Source organism: Dipodomys merriami, unplaced genomic scaffold, assembly GCF_024711535.1.
Source record: "Dipodomys merriami isolate MVZ:Mamm:240054 unplaced genomic scaffold, mDipMer1.0.p SCAF_7, whole genome shotgun sequence".
Classification (NCBI taxonomy): domain Eukaryota; kingdom Metazoa; phylum Chordata; class Mammalia; order Rodentia; family Heteromyidae; genus Dipodomys; species Dipodomys merriami.
The window spans coordinates 24,462,591-24,475,772 of NW_027206290.1; the positions used below are offsets into that span (position 1 = coordinate 24,462,591).

Below are 13,182 nucleotides of genomic sequence, written 5' to 3' on the forward strand. Positions count from 1 at the left end.
GGTGCTGAGGAATAATCGAACCCAGGGCCTCATGCATGCAAGGCAAGCGCTCTACCACTGAGCCACCTTCCCAGCCCCCAGATGGCTTCTGAAAGCAGTCTCAGATGACATTTTGAGGAGGTCCCAGATGGCTTCTCAAGAAAGCTTCAGGAGGTGCAGGTGACATCTTATCCCAGCCTCAGACTTGGGAAGTAACACTGGGTCTAGCCTTCCACTGAGTCTCCGAAGATGCAGGCCTGCCCAGCCCAGATGGCTTTTCAAGGAAACCCCAGATAACTTCTGGAAGTCCCAGATGACCTCCCAAGGAAGTCTCAGATGGCTTCTCAAGGAAGACCCAGGAGGCATGGGAGATGCCTTATCCTAGCCTCAGACTCAGGAAGTAGTGCTACATCCAGCCTTCCACTAAGTCTCCCCAGATGCAGTCCTGCCCAGACTCACCACTGGAGGGTTTCTGAATGACTCCTGTCCACATTGTTTCTCTGGAAACAGATGCTAAAGGGAGGCTCTCTCCCAAGGGCTGAGGCAGTCATGCACAGGCACAAGGGGTTTTCCTGAGGGGCCATGGCCCGATGCCATCCAGGTGAATTATCTCACAGGGGCCTCCAAATGTAATGACCTGGGAGCGAGACAATCTACAGAGGCACATTTAAAGGTTACAAAGGTGTTTTATTAGTTATTCTACAGCTGCTTTGTCCTGAGCTACCTTAGAATGAGGAGCAGCTGCAACCTCCAAGGAGGCTTTTTCCCCCCCTTTTTCCTCCTTCCCACAGGCCTCTCTGCTCCTCACAGGCCTCTGCAGTCCTCTCACCTCTGTGTAGTCCTCTCTGTTCTCCCCAGGCCTCTGCCCAGGCCTCTCTGCTCTCTCAGACCTCCGCCCAGCCTCTCTGCTCTCTGCAGGCCGCTGTGCAGGCCTCTTTGCTCCTCACAGACCTCTTTGCTCTCCTCAGGCCTCTGCACAGGCCTCTGGCCTCTGTGTGGGCCTCTCTACTCTCCACAGGCAGCCTGACTCCTCAGGCCTGAGGAGAGTCTAGGTACAGCTCCACTTTGGGAGGCGTGTCTCTTGAGGCATGTCTCTCTTCTCTGTCTCCCCCTTCCCTGGAACACACAGCCTATATATATTGGGTACCCCACCCCCAAACCTTGCCCCCCCACCAGCGGCCCAGTGTGTGTGGCAGTGACATCAGCACGAGGCAGGACTTCCCTCCTCTCTGGTTCTCAAAACAGTTGCTGGGCGCTTGTGGCTCACACCTGTAATCCTACTCCTAAATCTCAGGATTGAGGTTTGAAGCAAGCCTGAGCAAATAAACACGAGAGACTCGTATCCAGTTAACTTCCAGCAAAAAACCTGAAGCAGAGGTGTAGCTCAAGTGGTAGAGCTCCAGCTTAGAGCAAAAAGCTAAGAGAGAATTCTAGCTCTGACTTCATTCCTCAGTACCAGTGTGTGTGCACAAAGCAAACAGTTGTATGATGTTTGCTAAAATATAATTAGCAACATCAAAATCCACAGTACTAAAACAACATTCAATGCTTTATTTTAAACATAATTGAAAAAAATAATAGTTTTGTAATACTAATTAACGATTTTTAACTGAAGTCCTATAATGGGTTTATTAAAATACGCTTTTTTACAGGGTTTGAACTACAGTTCCGATTGGGCCCAACTTTGCAGGGGAAAGCAGTAACTGTGTATACAAATTACCCATTTCCTGGAGAAGCATTTAATCGAGAAAAGTTCTATTCCTTGGATTGGGAAAATCCAACAGAAAGAGAAGATGATTCTGACAAATACTGTAAACTTAACCTGCAACAGTCAGGGTCATTTCAGTATCATTTCCTCCAAGGGTAAGTCAGCTCTTTTTTTTAAATATTAGATAACCTTAAGCTATATAATTTTCAAAAGTTACTACATTTCAGTGCAATTTTTACAGGGCTTAGAATATAGTTCTTCTAAATTATTATGGGCTGGGAATGTGGCTTAGTGCTTGCCTCGCATGCATGAACCTGTGGGTTTGATTACTCGGGACCACATAAACAGAAAAGGGCAGAAGTGGATCTGTGGCTCATGTAGTGGAATGCTAGCCTTGAGCAAAAGAAACTCACGGACAGTGGCCAGGCCCTGAGTTCAAGCCCCAGGACTGGCAAAAAAAAAAAAAAAATTATTGTGTGGCATTGCAGATTCAAAGATGATGTAATTTTAAGAAAATATTCTTTTCCTATAATCTGATGATAGGAACCTATTAACTTGAGTGCCTTTGTAGTTATTGATAGACTTTAGTGTATTTATTTTTCATTAAAACAACAGTATTGAAAATCATGTATATTCTGTTATATAATAATTATTAGGAAAAGGTTGAAAGTTTTTCCATTGTTTTGTTGCAACCTTGAAAAATGGTTTTATGTGCTTAGAAATAAACATTTTAAGCCAGTTGTTGGTGAGTCACTCTTGTAACCTTAGCTACTCAGGTGGCTGAGATCTGAGGATAGAGGCTCAAACCCAGCAGGCAGGAAACTTCGTGACATTTCTATCTCATTAAGCACCAAAAAAAGACAGAAGTGGAGCTGTGGCTGCATAGATGCTAGCCTTGAGAAAACGTTCAAGGAGGGGCTGGGAGGGTGGCTCAGTGGTAGAGCACTTGCCTTGCATACCTGAGGCCCTGGGTTCAATTCCTCAGCACCATATAAGCAAAAAGAATAAAAGCTGGAAGTGGCGTTGTGGCTCAAGTGGTAGAGCACTAGCCTTGAGCTGAAGAGCTGAGGGACAGTGCCGAGGCCCAGAGTTCAGGCCCCACGACCGGACCCCCCCCCAAAAAAAGAAAACGTCCAAGGACAGCACCCAAGCCCTGACTTAAAAGACTTAGAATCAGCACAAAAAGAAGGAATGAACAAATGAATGAAATGAAAAGGAAGATTTATTTTTGTTTTTATTTTTTATGTTGGTTGTGGGGCTTGAACTCAGGGACTGGGAGTTGTCCCTGGGCCATTTGTGCCACTTGAGCCACAGCACCACTTCCTGTTTTTGAGTGGTTAATTGGAGATAAGAATCTCTTGGGGACTTTTCTTCCCTGATCTGGCTTGGAACCAAGATCCTCAGATCTCAGCCTCCTGAGTAGCTAGGATTATAAGCGTGAGCCACCTGCACCCCAGCTGAAGGAAGCTTTTCATATTGGGACAATTAACTTCCGGTCCGACTTTAGATGAAGAACTTCTTTTCTTATCATTAATTAAAAGGTTTTTGTTTTTATCTTCTCAGAAACGAGAGAAGCGGTGGAGGTTACATAGTGGTGGACCCTGTTTTACGTGTTGGGGCTGACAATCACATATTGCCCCTGGACTGTGTCACTCTCCAGACCTTTTTAGCTAAGTGTTTGGGACCCTTTGATGAATGGGAAAGCAGACTTAGGGTTGCAAAAGAATCAGGTAATGTCAACTTGCTGTCTTCTTTTTACAAATCATGTAATTTTCATCTGACAGATTAATGTTATTAAAATATTTAGTAATATTAAGTAGGTAACAGCATGTGATTTTGTGTGTGTGTGTGAGAGAGAGAGAGAGAATGAGAGAGAATGAGAGAGAGAATGAGAGAGAGATTGATTTCTGAGGCTTGAATTCAGGGCTTAGTAGCTGTCCCTGAGGAGTTCTTTGTTTTTGTTTTTGTTTGCTCAAGGCTGGTGCTCTTATCTGTTGAGCCACAGCCACAGTTTTTGTAGTCCCAGATTTTCCTTCCCAGGCTGGCTTCAAACTGCAATCCTCAGATCTCAGCCTCCTGAGTAGCTACTGGTGCCCGGCTTGTACTTGACTATTTTTAACCTATGAAAATGACAAATTATATAGTTCAACATAGTAAGTGGAGGAACTATAATTAAATGACTTAGTTATTATTGCTAGAATTTTACTTGACATGAAAATTAGTAGTAAAATAAAGTATGAAGTTAAATGCATAATCATGTATAATTTCAATTAACAAACATTGATTAGCCATTTTCCATGTGGAAGGCATGTATTATTGAACTTTAGGAGCAGAAAATTAATGTCACTCATTTTACTTAAGTATTTTACTTTAAGTGACATTAATTTTCCATTCCTGAGTTAAATATTGTATGAAAGAATGAAAAGTTGAGTGACATAAGTATTGTGAATAAATAGGCATACCATGGAATATTAAAAGTAGGAAAGACATATTAATATGCTTGTTAGACAGGCACTCTACCACTTAAACCATTCCCCTAACCCTCTAGATGTACTTGAATGGGCTGTATTTTCTACATACAAAGTTACCATTCAGCAATTATAAATTGAACAATGTTTGTGATTGCTTCCAAGAACTTCTCATCATCCTTGTCTTGTAGCTGAGGACTCTAATAGATAGAATTCAGTAGATGTGCTTCAAGCCTTGTGGGGCAGCTGGGATTTGAACCCAAGTCTTTGGTTCCTTTTCCACTAGCATGTTTACTTCCTACTTATACTTAATTAATGTTTGTGCTTTGTTTAATTGTTGGTTGTTCTTGTTTGTTTTCTCTTACAGTGACCTTTGTTTTCTCTCTTTGTAGGTTATAACATGATACATTTCACCCCGTTACAGACTCTTGGACTATCTAGGTCATGTTACTCCCTGGCTAATCAGTTAGAATTAAATCCTGACTTTTCAAGACCTAATAAACAGTATACCTGGGATGATGTGGGACAGCTGGTACAAAAACTGAAAAGAGAGTGGAATATTCTTTGTATTACAGATGTTGTTTACAATCATACTGGTATGAGCTTCACTAATTTTTAATATTAAATTCTGTTTCTTTCTTTGATGTTTTTATTTCATTTTGCTTTATTAATTTTTTTCTTCTGTTACAAGAGATCAGACTCAGGGCCTAATAAATGCAAGGTAAGTGCTGTACCACTAAGACATATCCCCAGCTTTTGTATAACATATATTTAAAGACACAAGCTGGGTACTGGTGGCTCATGCCTGTAATTCTAGTAAACTCAGGAAGCTGAGGATCAAGGCTCAAATCTGGCCTGAGCAGGAAACCCATGATACTCTTATCTTCATTAATTGGTAACAGCTTAATTCACCAAAATAGCCAGAAGTGAAGCTGTGTCTCAAGTGGTAGAGTGCTAGCCTTGAGCAAAAAAGACGAAAATGATATGCCCTTCAGTTTTAAAAATCATTTTATTGTATAGTATAAAGAAAATGGTGGCCGGGCGCTGGTGGCTCACACCTTTAATCTTAGCTACTCAGGAGGCTGAGATCTGAGGATCACGGTTCAAAGCCAGCCGGGGCAGGAAAGGCCGTGAAACTCTTATGTCCAATAAACCACCAGAAAACCGGAAGTGGCACTGTAGCTCAAGTGGTAGAGCGCTCGCCTTGAGCTGAAGAGCTGAGGGACAGTGTTCAGGCCCAGAGTTCAAGGCCTATGACCGACCAAAAAAAAAAAAAAAGAAAATGGTGTTAGTTGAGCATATGGACAGCATAGAAGTACTTTGTATGTGATATTAAAAAAAAAAAAAAGAGAGTGATCATAAAGACATAATCATATATTTCAGTTTGAGTATTAATACTTTCCAACTAACATACTATAGCATATATATAAAAAAATTGAAGGACTTGTCTTATTAGAGAGAAAATTATTGGTAAACTCTCAGATGTGCATTTTTAGCTCAGTATCCCTAGCACCAAACATGAACAAAGTTAGACTATCATAGTTCCCAAAGTACATTAGCTGTATATAATTCAATAAAACATATCAGATGTTCCCAAATGGTGATCATCAAGAAGATGATTGTTGACCAGTTAGAGCAGCTGGGCCTAGCCTGGTAATCTGTATTCTTGAGCTGTCAGTGCAACCTAGTTCTACCTTACTCATATCCCGTTTACGTCACAGTGCAGAAAGTCTGGAAACACCAATATGTGTGTAAAGAACAGGAATTCTAGGTAGCCCAGAATTTTAAAAGCAATATCTGCTTTTTCACAAAATATTTTCAATTTTCATAGAAAATATAAAGCTTTTAAAGAGGGAGACTAATGTATTGTACTCGTAAACTGACATGCTGAATAGAGCCTACTACTTAAATAAAAAATTTCAATAAAAGAAATGTAGAGCTGCCTTAAGATAGACAATAATCTCTGATTATAGTAGCAGAAAAAGGTAGGTTAAAAAATAAAACTAAGCCAGGTACTGGTGGCCTATAGCCCTAGCTACTTGGGAAGCTGAGATCTGAAGATTGTGGTTCAAAGCCAACCCAGGCAGAAAAGATCATGAGACTTTTATCTCCAGTTAATCAAAAAAGCCAGAAATGGAGCTGTGGTTCAAGTGGTAGAACACTGTCCTTAAGCACAAAAGCTCAAGAACAGTACCTATGCCCAAGCCCCAGGACCTGCAAAATAAACAAATAAATTTAGATACACTCTAAAATGTGGTGTTTCTATATGAATCTGGAAATCAAACTTCAAAGTCTACACTGAAAACTAATGCAACAACTCATTGTCATTTGAAAAAATATATTGATCATTTCTTAGACTTCTATAATATTTACATCAAATTTATTAAACAATATAGTGATGCTAGGTTACAAACATAATGAAACTTCTTCATACTCCTCAGCATGAATTGATGGACCATCAGAACTTTGTAAAAAATCAAACAAATTATGGCTGGGTCTTCGTGGTGTACCCCTATAATCCTAGCTGCTAAGGAGACTCAGATCTGCAGATATATCAATTCAGAGACAGCCTAAAGACAGAAGAATATACAAGACTCTTTTTTTTTTTTATCCCCACCCTTCTGATATACAAGACTCTTATTTCCAGTTAACCACAAAAAGCCACAAGTTGAGCTGTGGCTCAAGTGGTAGAGTGCTACCTTGAGCAAAAAACTAAGCAAGAGCATAAGGCCCTGAGTTCATCTTCAGTATGAGCACTTTCACACAGAGATTATATGTGTTAATATTGTAAATACTTTAATACCATGCTGAACTCCTGATTCTGATATAAACTTACTGACACAAATGAGTAATGAGATACAAACCACACCCTTAGTTCTTGAGTATTTCTTTTAGCAATTTCTCAGCCTTTGTTTTTTCAATCTTTTCAAAGCACCATTCGTTATTAACTTTAGGATTGGCTATGCAAAGGAATTTTCTATGAGAAACTGATTTTTCTTTCATCTAGATTTTCCAAGAAATATTAAAAGTTTAAAAAGTAGATGAAAAACAAGAGTAGATGAACTTGAGGTATGACTTCATAGTAAAATGCCTGCCTAGCAAGCAAAATGCCCTAAATTCAAACTGCAGTACTACCAAAGAAATGAAGGAGAAATGGATTATTAATTATGGAAGGGGTGACATTGATCAAGATGCACTGTGCACATAAATTGGCACACTGAATTGGAAACCATTTGTACAATGATAACCTAAGAATTTTTATATGACACATAAAAATATCAGTATCTAATATGAAGTGATATTGATATTTTATTTCTCCTTTAACTACTCTCTTCAATGGATAGATACTATCTTCAATTTAATTATAGGATTTTTAATTTAATTATGATACACATGATCCCTTTTTCTTCAAGCTACTAATAGTAAGTGGATCCAGGAACATCCAGAATCTGCATATAATCTTGTGAACTCGCCACACTTAAAACCTGCCTGGGTTTTAGATAGAGCCCTTTGGCATTTCTCCTGTGATGTTGCAGAAGGAAAATACAGAGAAAAAGGAGTCCCTGCTTTGATTGAAAATGACCAACACATGAATGTAAGTATGTCTAGAGTGCACCAATTCAGAAAAACATTTCTAAAGTATACGTTAAATATATGGTTGCAGTAGTATTCAATGAAAACATTTTACATATATATTTTAATATTGACATCTTTCAGTGCATTCGGCAAATAATGTGGGAGGACATTTTTCCAAAGATTCAACTCTGGGAATTTTTCCAAGTAGATGTGTGCAAATTAGTGGAGCAATTTAGAAGACTTCTCACACAAGGTAAAGGATATATATACACCCAGTCATCCCTATTCATCCATTCAAAATAAAAGATACATTGGAGTTTCCCTGTTGATCTTAACATGGGGAGGGGAGATACAAAAGATGCCTCTGGAGTAGTTTATTTTGTTTCCTAAGAACTAAATTGTATGCTAAAGTTTTAGATTAGAGTCTCCCTGTGAATATTTGCATTTAAGATATCATCTCTTCTAGCTGGGCATGATGGCATGTATATTTCCTGTCTCTTTCTTGCTTTCTCTCTCCCAGAAAATAGGAGAGTAACCAAGTCTGATCCAGGACAACATCTTAAGATTATTCAGGATCCTGAATACAGACGGTTTGGCTGCACAGTAGATATGAACATTGCACTGACAACTTTCATACCACATGGGTATGTTATAATCTTATCCTGTGAAATAAAGAATAATCTTAGGCAGGTACCTCATGCCTGTAATCCTAGCTACTCAGGAGGCTAAGATCTGAGGATCATGGTTCAAAGCCAGTGTGGCCAGGAACATCTGTGAGATTCTTTTTTTTTTTTTTTGTCGGTTGTGGGGCTTGAACTCTGGGCCTGGGCGCTGTCCCTCAGCTCTTCAGCTCAAGGTGAGCGCTCTACCACTTGAGCTACAGTGCCACTTCCGGTTTTCTGGTGGTTTATTGGAGATAGGAGTCTCACGGTCTCTCCTGCCTAGGCTGGCTTTGAACCTTGATCCTCAGATCCCAGCCTCCTGAGTAGCTAGGATTACAGGCGTGAGCCACCAGCGCCCAGCACATCTGTGAGATTCTTATATCCAGTTAACCACCAGAAAATCACAAGTGGTGCTGTGGCTCACGTGGTAGAGCACTAGCCTCCAGCTGAAGTGCTCAGGAACACTGCCCAGGACCAGAGTTCAAGCCCCACAACCAACCATAAAAAATAATAATCTTATTATAAACCTTTATGACTAGTAGGATTTTTATACTATTCATTAAAGCCCTCCATCTAAAGTAGAATAAAGTAATGCACTGTATTTCTACTATTTGACCACCCGATGTTTTCCTGGTTTTTCTGTGCACCAGTCCACCTTCCTATGTAGATATATAAACATTTTTACAATTCAAAAAGTTATTCAGTCATAATTAAGATCAATATAATTATATTTAGGGCTTCTATGACTCTCACTAGAAAACTTTAGAATGAAGGTTGTTTGAAACCACTCATTGAGCTTGTATTATGCTGTCTGCACTAGCAATGGGCCAGCTGCAATTGAAGAGTGCTGTAACTGGTTCCGAAAGAGAATTGAGGACTTGAATTCAGAGAAGCGTCACCTCATCAACTCTCACCAGGAACAGGTTTTACCTATTTTTAAATTTTTCTTATTTTTGAATTCTGATTTGCCTTTTGTTTAAGTCTGTGTGCTGTTGTTGATGATGACTATGTAACACAATTTAACGTGTGTTTTTTTTCAGGCAGTCAATTGCCTTCTGGGAAATGTATATTATGAACGATTAGCTGGCCATGGTCCTAAACTAGGACCAGTCACTAGAAAGTACCCTTTAGTTACCAGGTATTCCATATTTAATTTTCCAAATTAACCATAACATCTTCCTTAGTGCTGTGATTTAAAGACATTTCTGAAATTAAAATAGAAGTTTTGTGTCAGAAGTAGAGTTACTATTAATTTTGTTAGGAAAATGTTTAGTTAGAAAAACTAATATCAGCATAGACAAGTTATACTTTTATTATTTCTGTTAATGTTTATAGAGACTAAATATTTAGTATCTTGGTCTGTTTTCTGTTATTAAAATAGAATCCTGGGTAATTTTTAAAGAAATAAAGTTTAATTTGATTTAGGGTTTTAGAGACTGAGAATACTTAAGATCATAATACCAGAATCTGCTCAGCTTCTAGACAGAGCCTCATGTTTCCAAAGTACATGGCTGAAAGTAGAAGGGCATGTGGAAGAGAGAAATCACCAGGGCAGCCTTACTTCCTAAAGACTCACTGTTATGATAACTAATTCAGCCCTTTGAGAGCAAGAACTCATTCACAGAACCGAGATGTTAGTTCCTTTGTGAGAGCTCTGTCCCCAGAACCCAAGTAACTCCTCTGATGCCCCCCATGTTTAGGACTTAAAGTTCCAAGCTAGGCATGATTGTACACACTTGTAATCCCAGCACTCAGGAGGCTTAAGCAAGAAAATCAAGAGTTTGAAACAGCCTCTATAGTGAAACCTTGCCTTACAAAAAAAAAAAATCCAAAAACTACACACACACACACACACACACAGAGGAATTATGGTTCCAACACATGAGCTTTTGGAGGACATATTCAAACTATACCACTGGTAAATTCCCTGTTAATGGAATTGAACAAGTATACAGGTCTTTACATTAATGTAAACATGTAGCATAGGGTGGGTATTAGAGGGTAAACAGGCTTTCACAAAGTAATACCCGTTCTTTCTTATCATTTCTTGAGGTTTCAAAAATTATTTACAGTGTTAGTCTTGCATGCTACAATATTCTCCATTCTTCAAATCCTACTAGATTTACTGAAAAAGTCTATTGATGATCTTGCACATATGTTATAAATACTAGCAAACTACTTGATTGTACGCATTGGGGAAGAAGTGTAATTTTTTTTAATAGTGCTAATTAAAATTCTCTCCAAGGACTCTGTGTGGATTTAAATTTAATTCTTTCTCTCTAGGTACTTTACTTTCCCATTTGGAGAAATGGCCTTATCAGCAGAAGAATCTATGATCCACCTCCCAAACCAAGCTTGTTTCCTGATGGCACACAATGGATGGGTAATGGGAGATGATCCTCTTCGAAACTTTGCTGAACCAGGTGCATCATTTTGACTTCTCTGTGGACAGGGAAAGAAGACATCATGGAAAGCTCACAATATAATCAGCTCCCTTGGTTTATTATCCCCTCACTAGACTCATGATTTTTAAGCTCTTTCACCAGAGATATCAGAGATGCATCAGTTTGAGAGAAAAGAGAAGGTATTGACAAAAAGGATAGGATTTATCTCCTTTCTTCTTTGTCTTCCTACCTCTCATTTTCTCAAACTGAATGGGGTGTGTGTGTGTGTGTGTGTGTGTGTGTGTGTGTGTGTGTGTGTGTGTGTGTGTGTGTGTGTGTGTGTGTGTGTGTGTGTGTGTGTGTGTGTGTGTGTGTGTGTGTGTGTGTGTGTGTGTGTGTGTGTGTGTGTGTGTGTGTTTGCCTTTGGGCTAGGATCAGAGCCTCAGTATTGTTTCCCTGCGCTTTTTTTTGGGGGGGGGGGTCAGGTCATGGGGCCTGAACTCTGGGCCTGGGCGCTGTCCCTCAGCTCTTCAGCTCAAGGCTAGCGCTCTACCACTTGAGCCACAGCGCCACTTCCGACTCTTTTCTTTTTGCTTATGTGGTGCTGAGGAATCGAACTCAGGGCCTCATGCTTGCAAGGCAAGTGCTCTACCACTGAGCCACCTTCCCAGCCTTCCCTGTGCTTTTTTGCACAAATGTAGCACAGCAGTCTACCACTTGAACTACAGCTTTACTTCTGGTTTTGTTTTGTTTTTTGCTAGTTAATTGGAGATAAGAGTCTCCTGAACTTTCCTGCCTAGGCTGACTTCAGACTGTGGTCCTCAGATCTTAGCCTTTTTTTTTTTTTTTTTTTGCCAGTCCTGAGGCTTGAACTCAGGACCTGGGCACTGTCCCTCAGTTGCTTTTTGCTCAAGGCTGGAGCTTGATCACTTGAGCCACAGCTCCACTTCTGGCTTTTTCTGTTTATGTGGTACTAAGGAATCAAACCCAGGGCTTCATGCATGCTAGGCAAGCACTCTACCACTAAGCCACAGTCCCAGCCCAGATGTTAACCTCTTTAGTAGCTTGGATTACAGGCATGAGCCACTGGTGCCCAGCTACTAAATAGGTTTTTTGTTGTTTTTTGTTTTTGATTTTGTCGGTTGTGGTGCTTGAACTCTGGGCCTGGGCACTATCCCTCAGCTCCTCAGCTCAAGGCTAGCACTCTACCACTTGAGCCACAGCACCACTTCCGGTTTTTCTGGTGGTTTATTGGAGATAAGAGTTTCATGGCTTTTCTTGCCTGGGCTGGCTGTTAACCTTGATCCGCAGATCTCAACCTTCTGAGTAGCTAGAATTACAGGCATGAGCCACCTGTGCCCAGCTGAATAGCTTTTATATATCTATTTATATGTCTATCTTATGTGTCATAGGAGTGAGATTTCAAGGACAGCCTGGGTTAGACTCAGGGTTAGACCCAGGGCAAAACTGTTTCAAAAAACAAAGTGTGTGTGTGTTTATATTCTTTAAAGTTTTTATATATACTGTTATTTCTATATTTCTATTACCATTTTTCCTTAAGAAACAACTTGAATTTTTGAAACTAAACCCATGTTTCTAAAAGAGACTATACTAGAATTTTTGCAGAATACACATGAGATTTAAGTTAATATTAATTTTTTGAAACTTTATCTTAGCATTTTTTTATTTTGTTCTTCAGGATTGAACCAGGTCTTCACAGGTACATGACAAATACTCTGCCCCTGAGCTATATCCTCATCCCCATTTTAGATAAAATTATAACCAATATGTCATTGTGGTTTAAAAAAAGGCAATTTAAAAATTGTTTCCTGGGCTGGGAAGGTGGCTCAGTGGTAGAGCGCTTGCCTTGCATGCATGAGGCCCTGGGTTCAATTCCTCAGCACCACAGAAAAAATAAAAAAGCTGGAAGTGGCGCTGTGGCTCAAGTGGTAGAGCGCTAGCCTTGAGCTGAAGAGCTGAGGGACAGTGCCCAGGCCCAGAATTCAGGCCCCACGACCGGACCCAAAAAAAACAAAAATTGTTTCCTTAGTGTAATTATTTTCGTTTTTTGTTCTTGAACCATTGAAAGCAAGATTCTTTTAACAGGTTCAAACGTATATTTAAGGAGAGAGCTTATTTGCTGGGGAGACAGTGTTAAATTACGCTATGGGAATAAACCAGAAGACTGCCCCTACCTCTGGGCACACATGAGAAAATACACGGAAATAACTGCGACTTATTTCCAGGGAGTACGTCTGGACAACTGCCACTCAACACCTCTCCACGTGGCTGAGGTACAGAAGCACAATTCACAGTTCATCTCCATTCAGAATGGACACTCAGTATCCTATCCTTAAATAGAATTTGTAGCTGGGCACTGGTGGCTCACGCCTGTAACATTAGCT

The 13,182-nt window shown here is 40.0% G+C and overlaps 1 protein-coding gene across 4 annotated transcripts in view; it reads left to right on the top strand.

The window, feature by feature from the left end:
• Agl (amylo-alpha-1,6-glucosidase and 4-alpha-glucanotransferase) overlaps positions 1–13,182 on the top strand; it is a 69,998-nt gene that overhangs the window by 17,477 nt on the left and 39,339 nt on the right. For all 4 annotated transcript variants that reach the window (XM_070007802.1, XM_070007805.1, XM_070007803.1 and 1 more), the window contains exons 3-12: positions 1,632–1,842; positions 3,251–3,417; positions 4,548–4,751; positions 7,569–7,750; positions 7,873–7,984; positions 8,252–8,375; positions 9,214–9,316; positions 9,434–9,531; positions 10,677–10,816; positions 12,884–13,071. In XM_070007802.1, the coding sequence (XP_069863903.1) occupies positions 1,632–1,842; positions 3,251–3,417; positions 4,548–4,751; positions 7,569–7,750; positions 7,873–7,984; positions 8,252–8,375; positions 9,214–9,316; positions 9,434–9,531; positions 10,677–10,816; positions 12,884–13,071 (1,529 nt within the window). The remainder of the gene's footprint in view (positions 1–1,631; positions 1,843–3,250; positions 3,418–4,547; positions 4,752–7,568; positions 7,751–7,872; positions 7,985–8,251; positions 8,376–9,213; positions 9,317–9,433; positions 9,532–10,676; positions 10,817–12,883; positions 13,072–13,182) is intronic.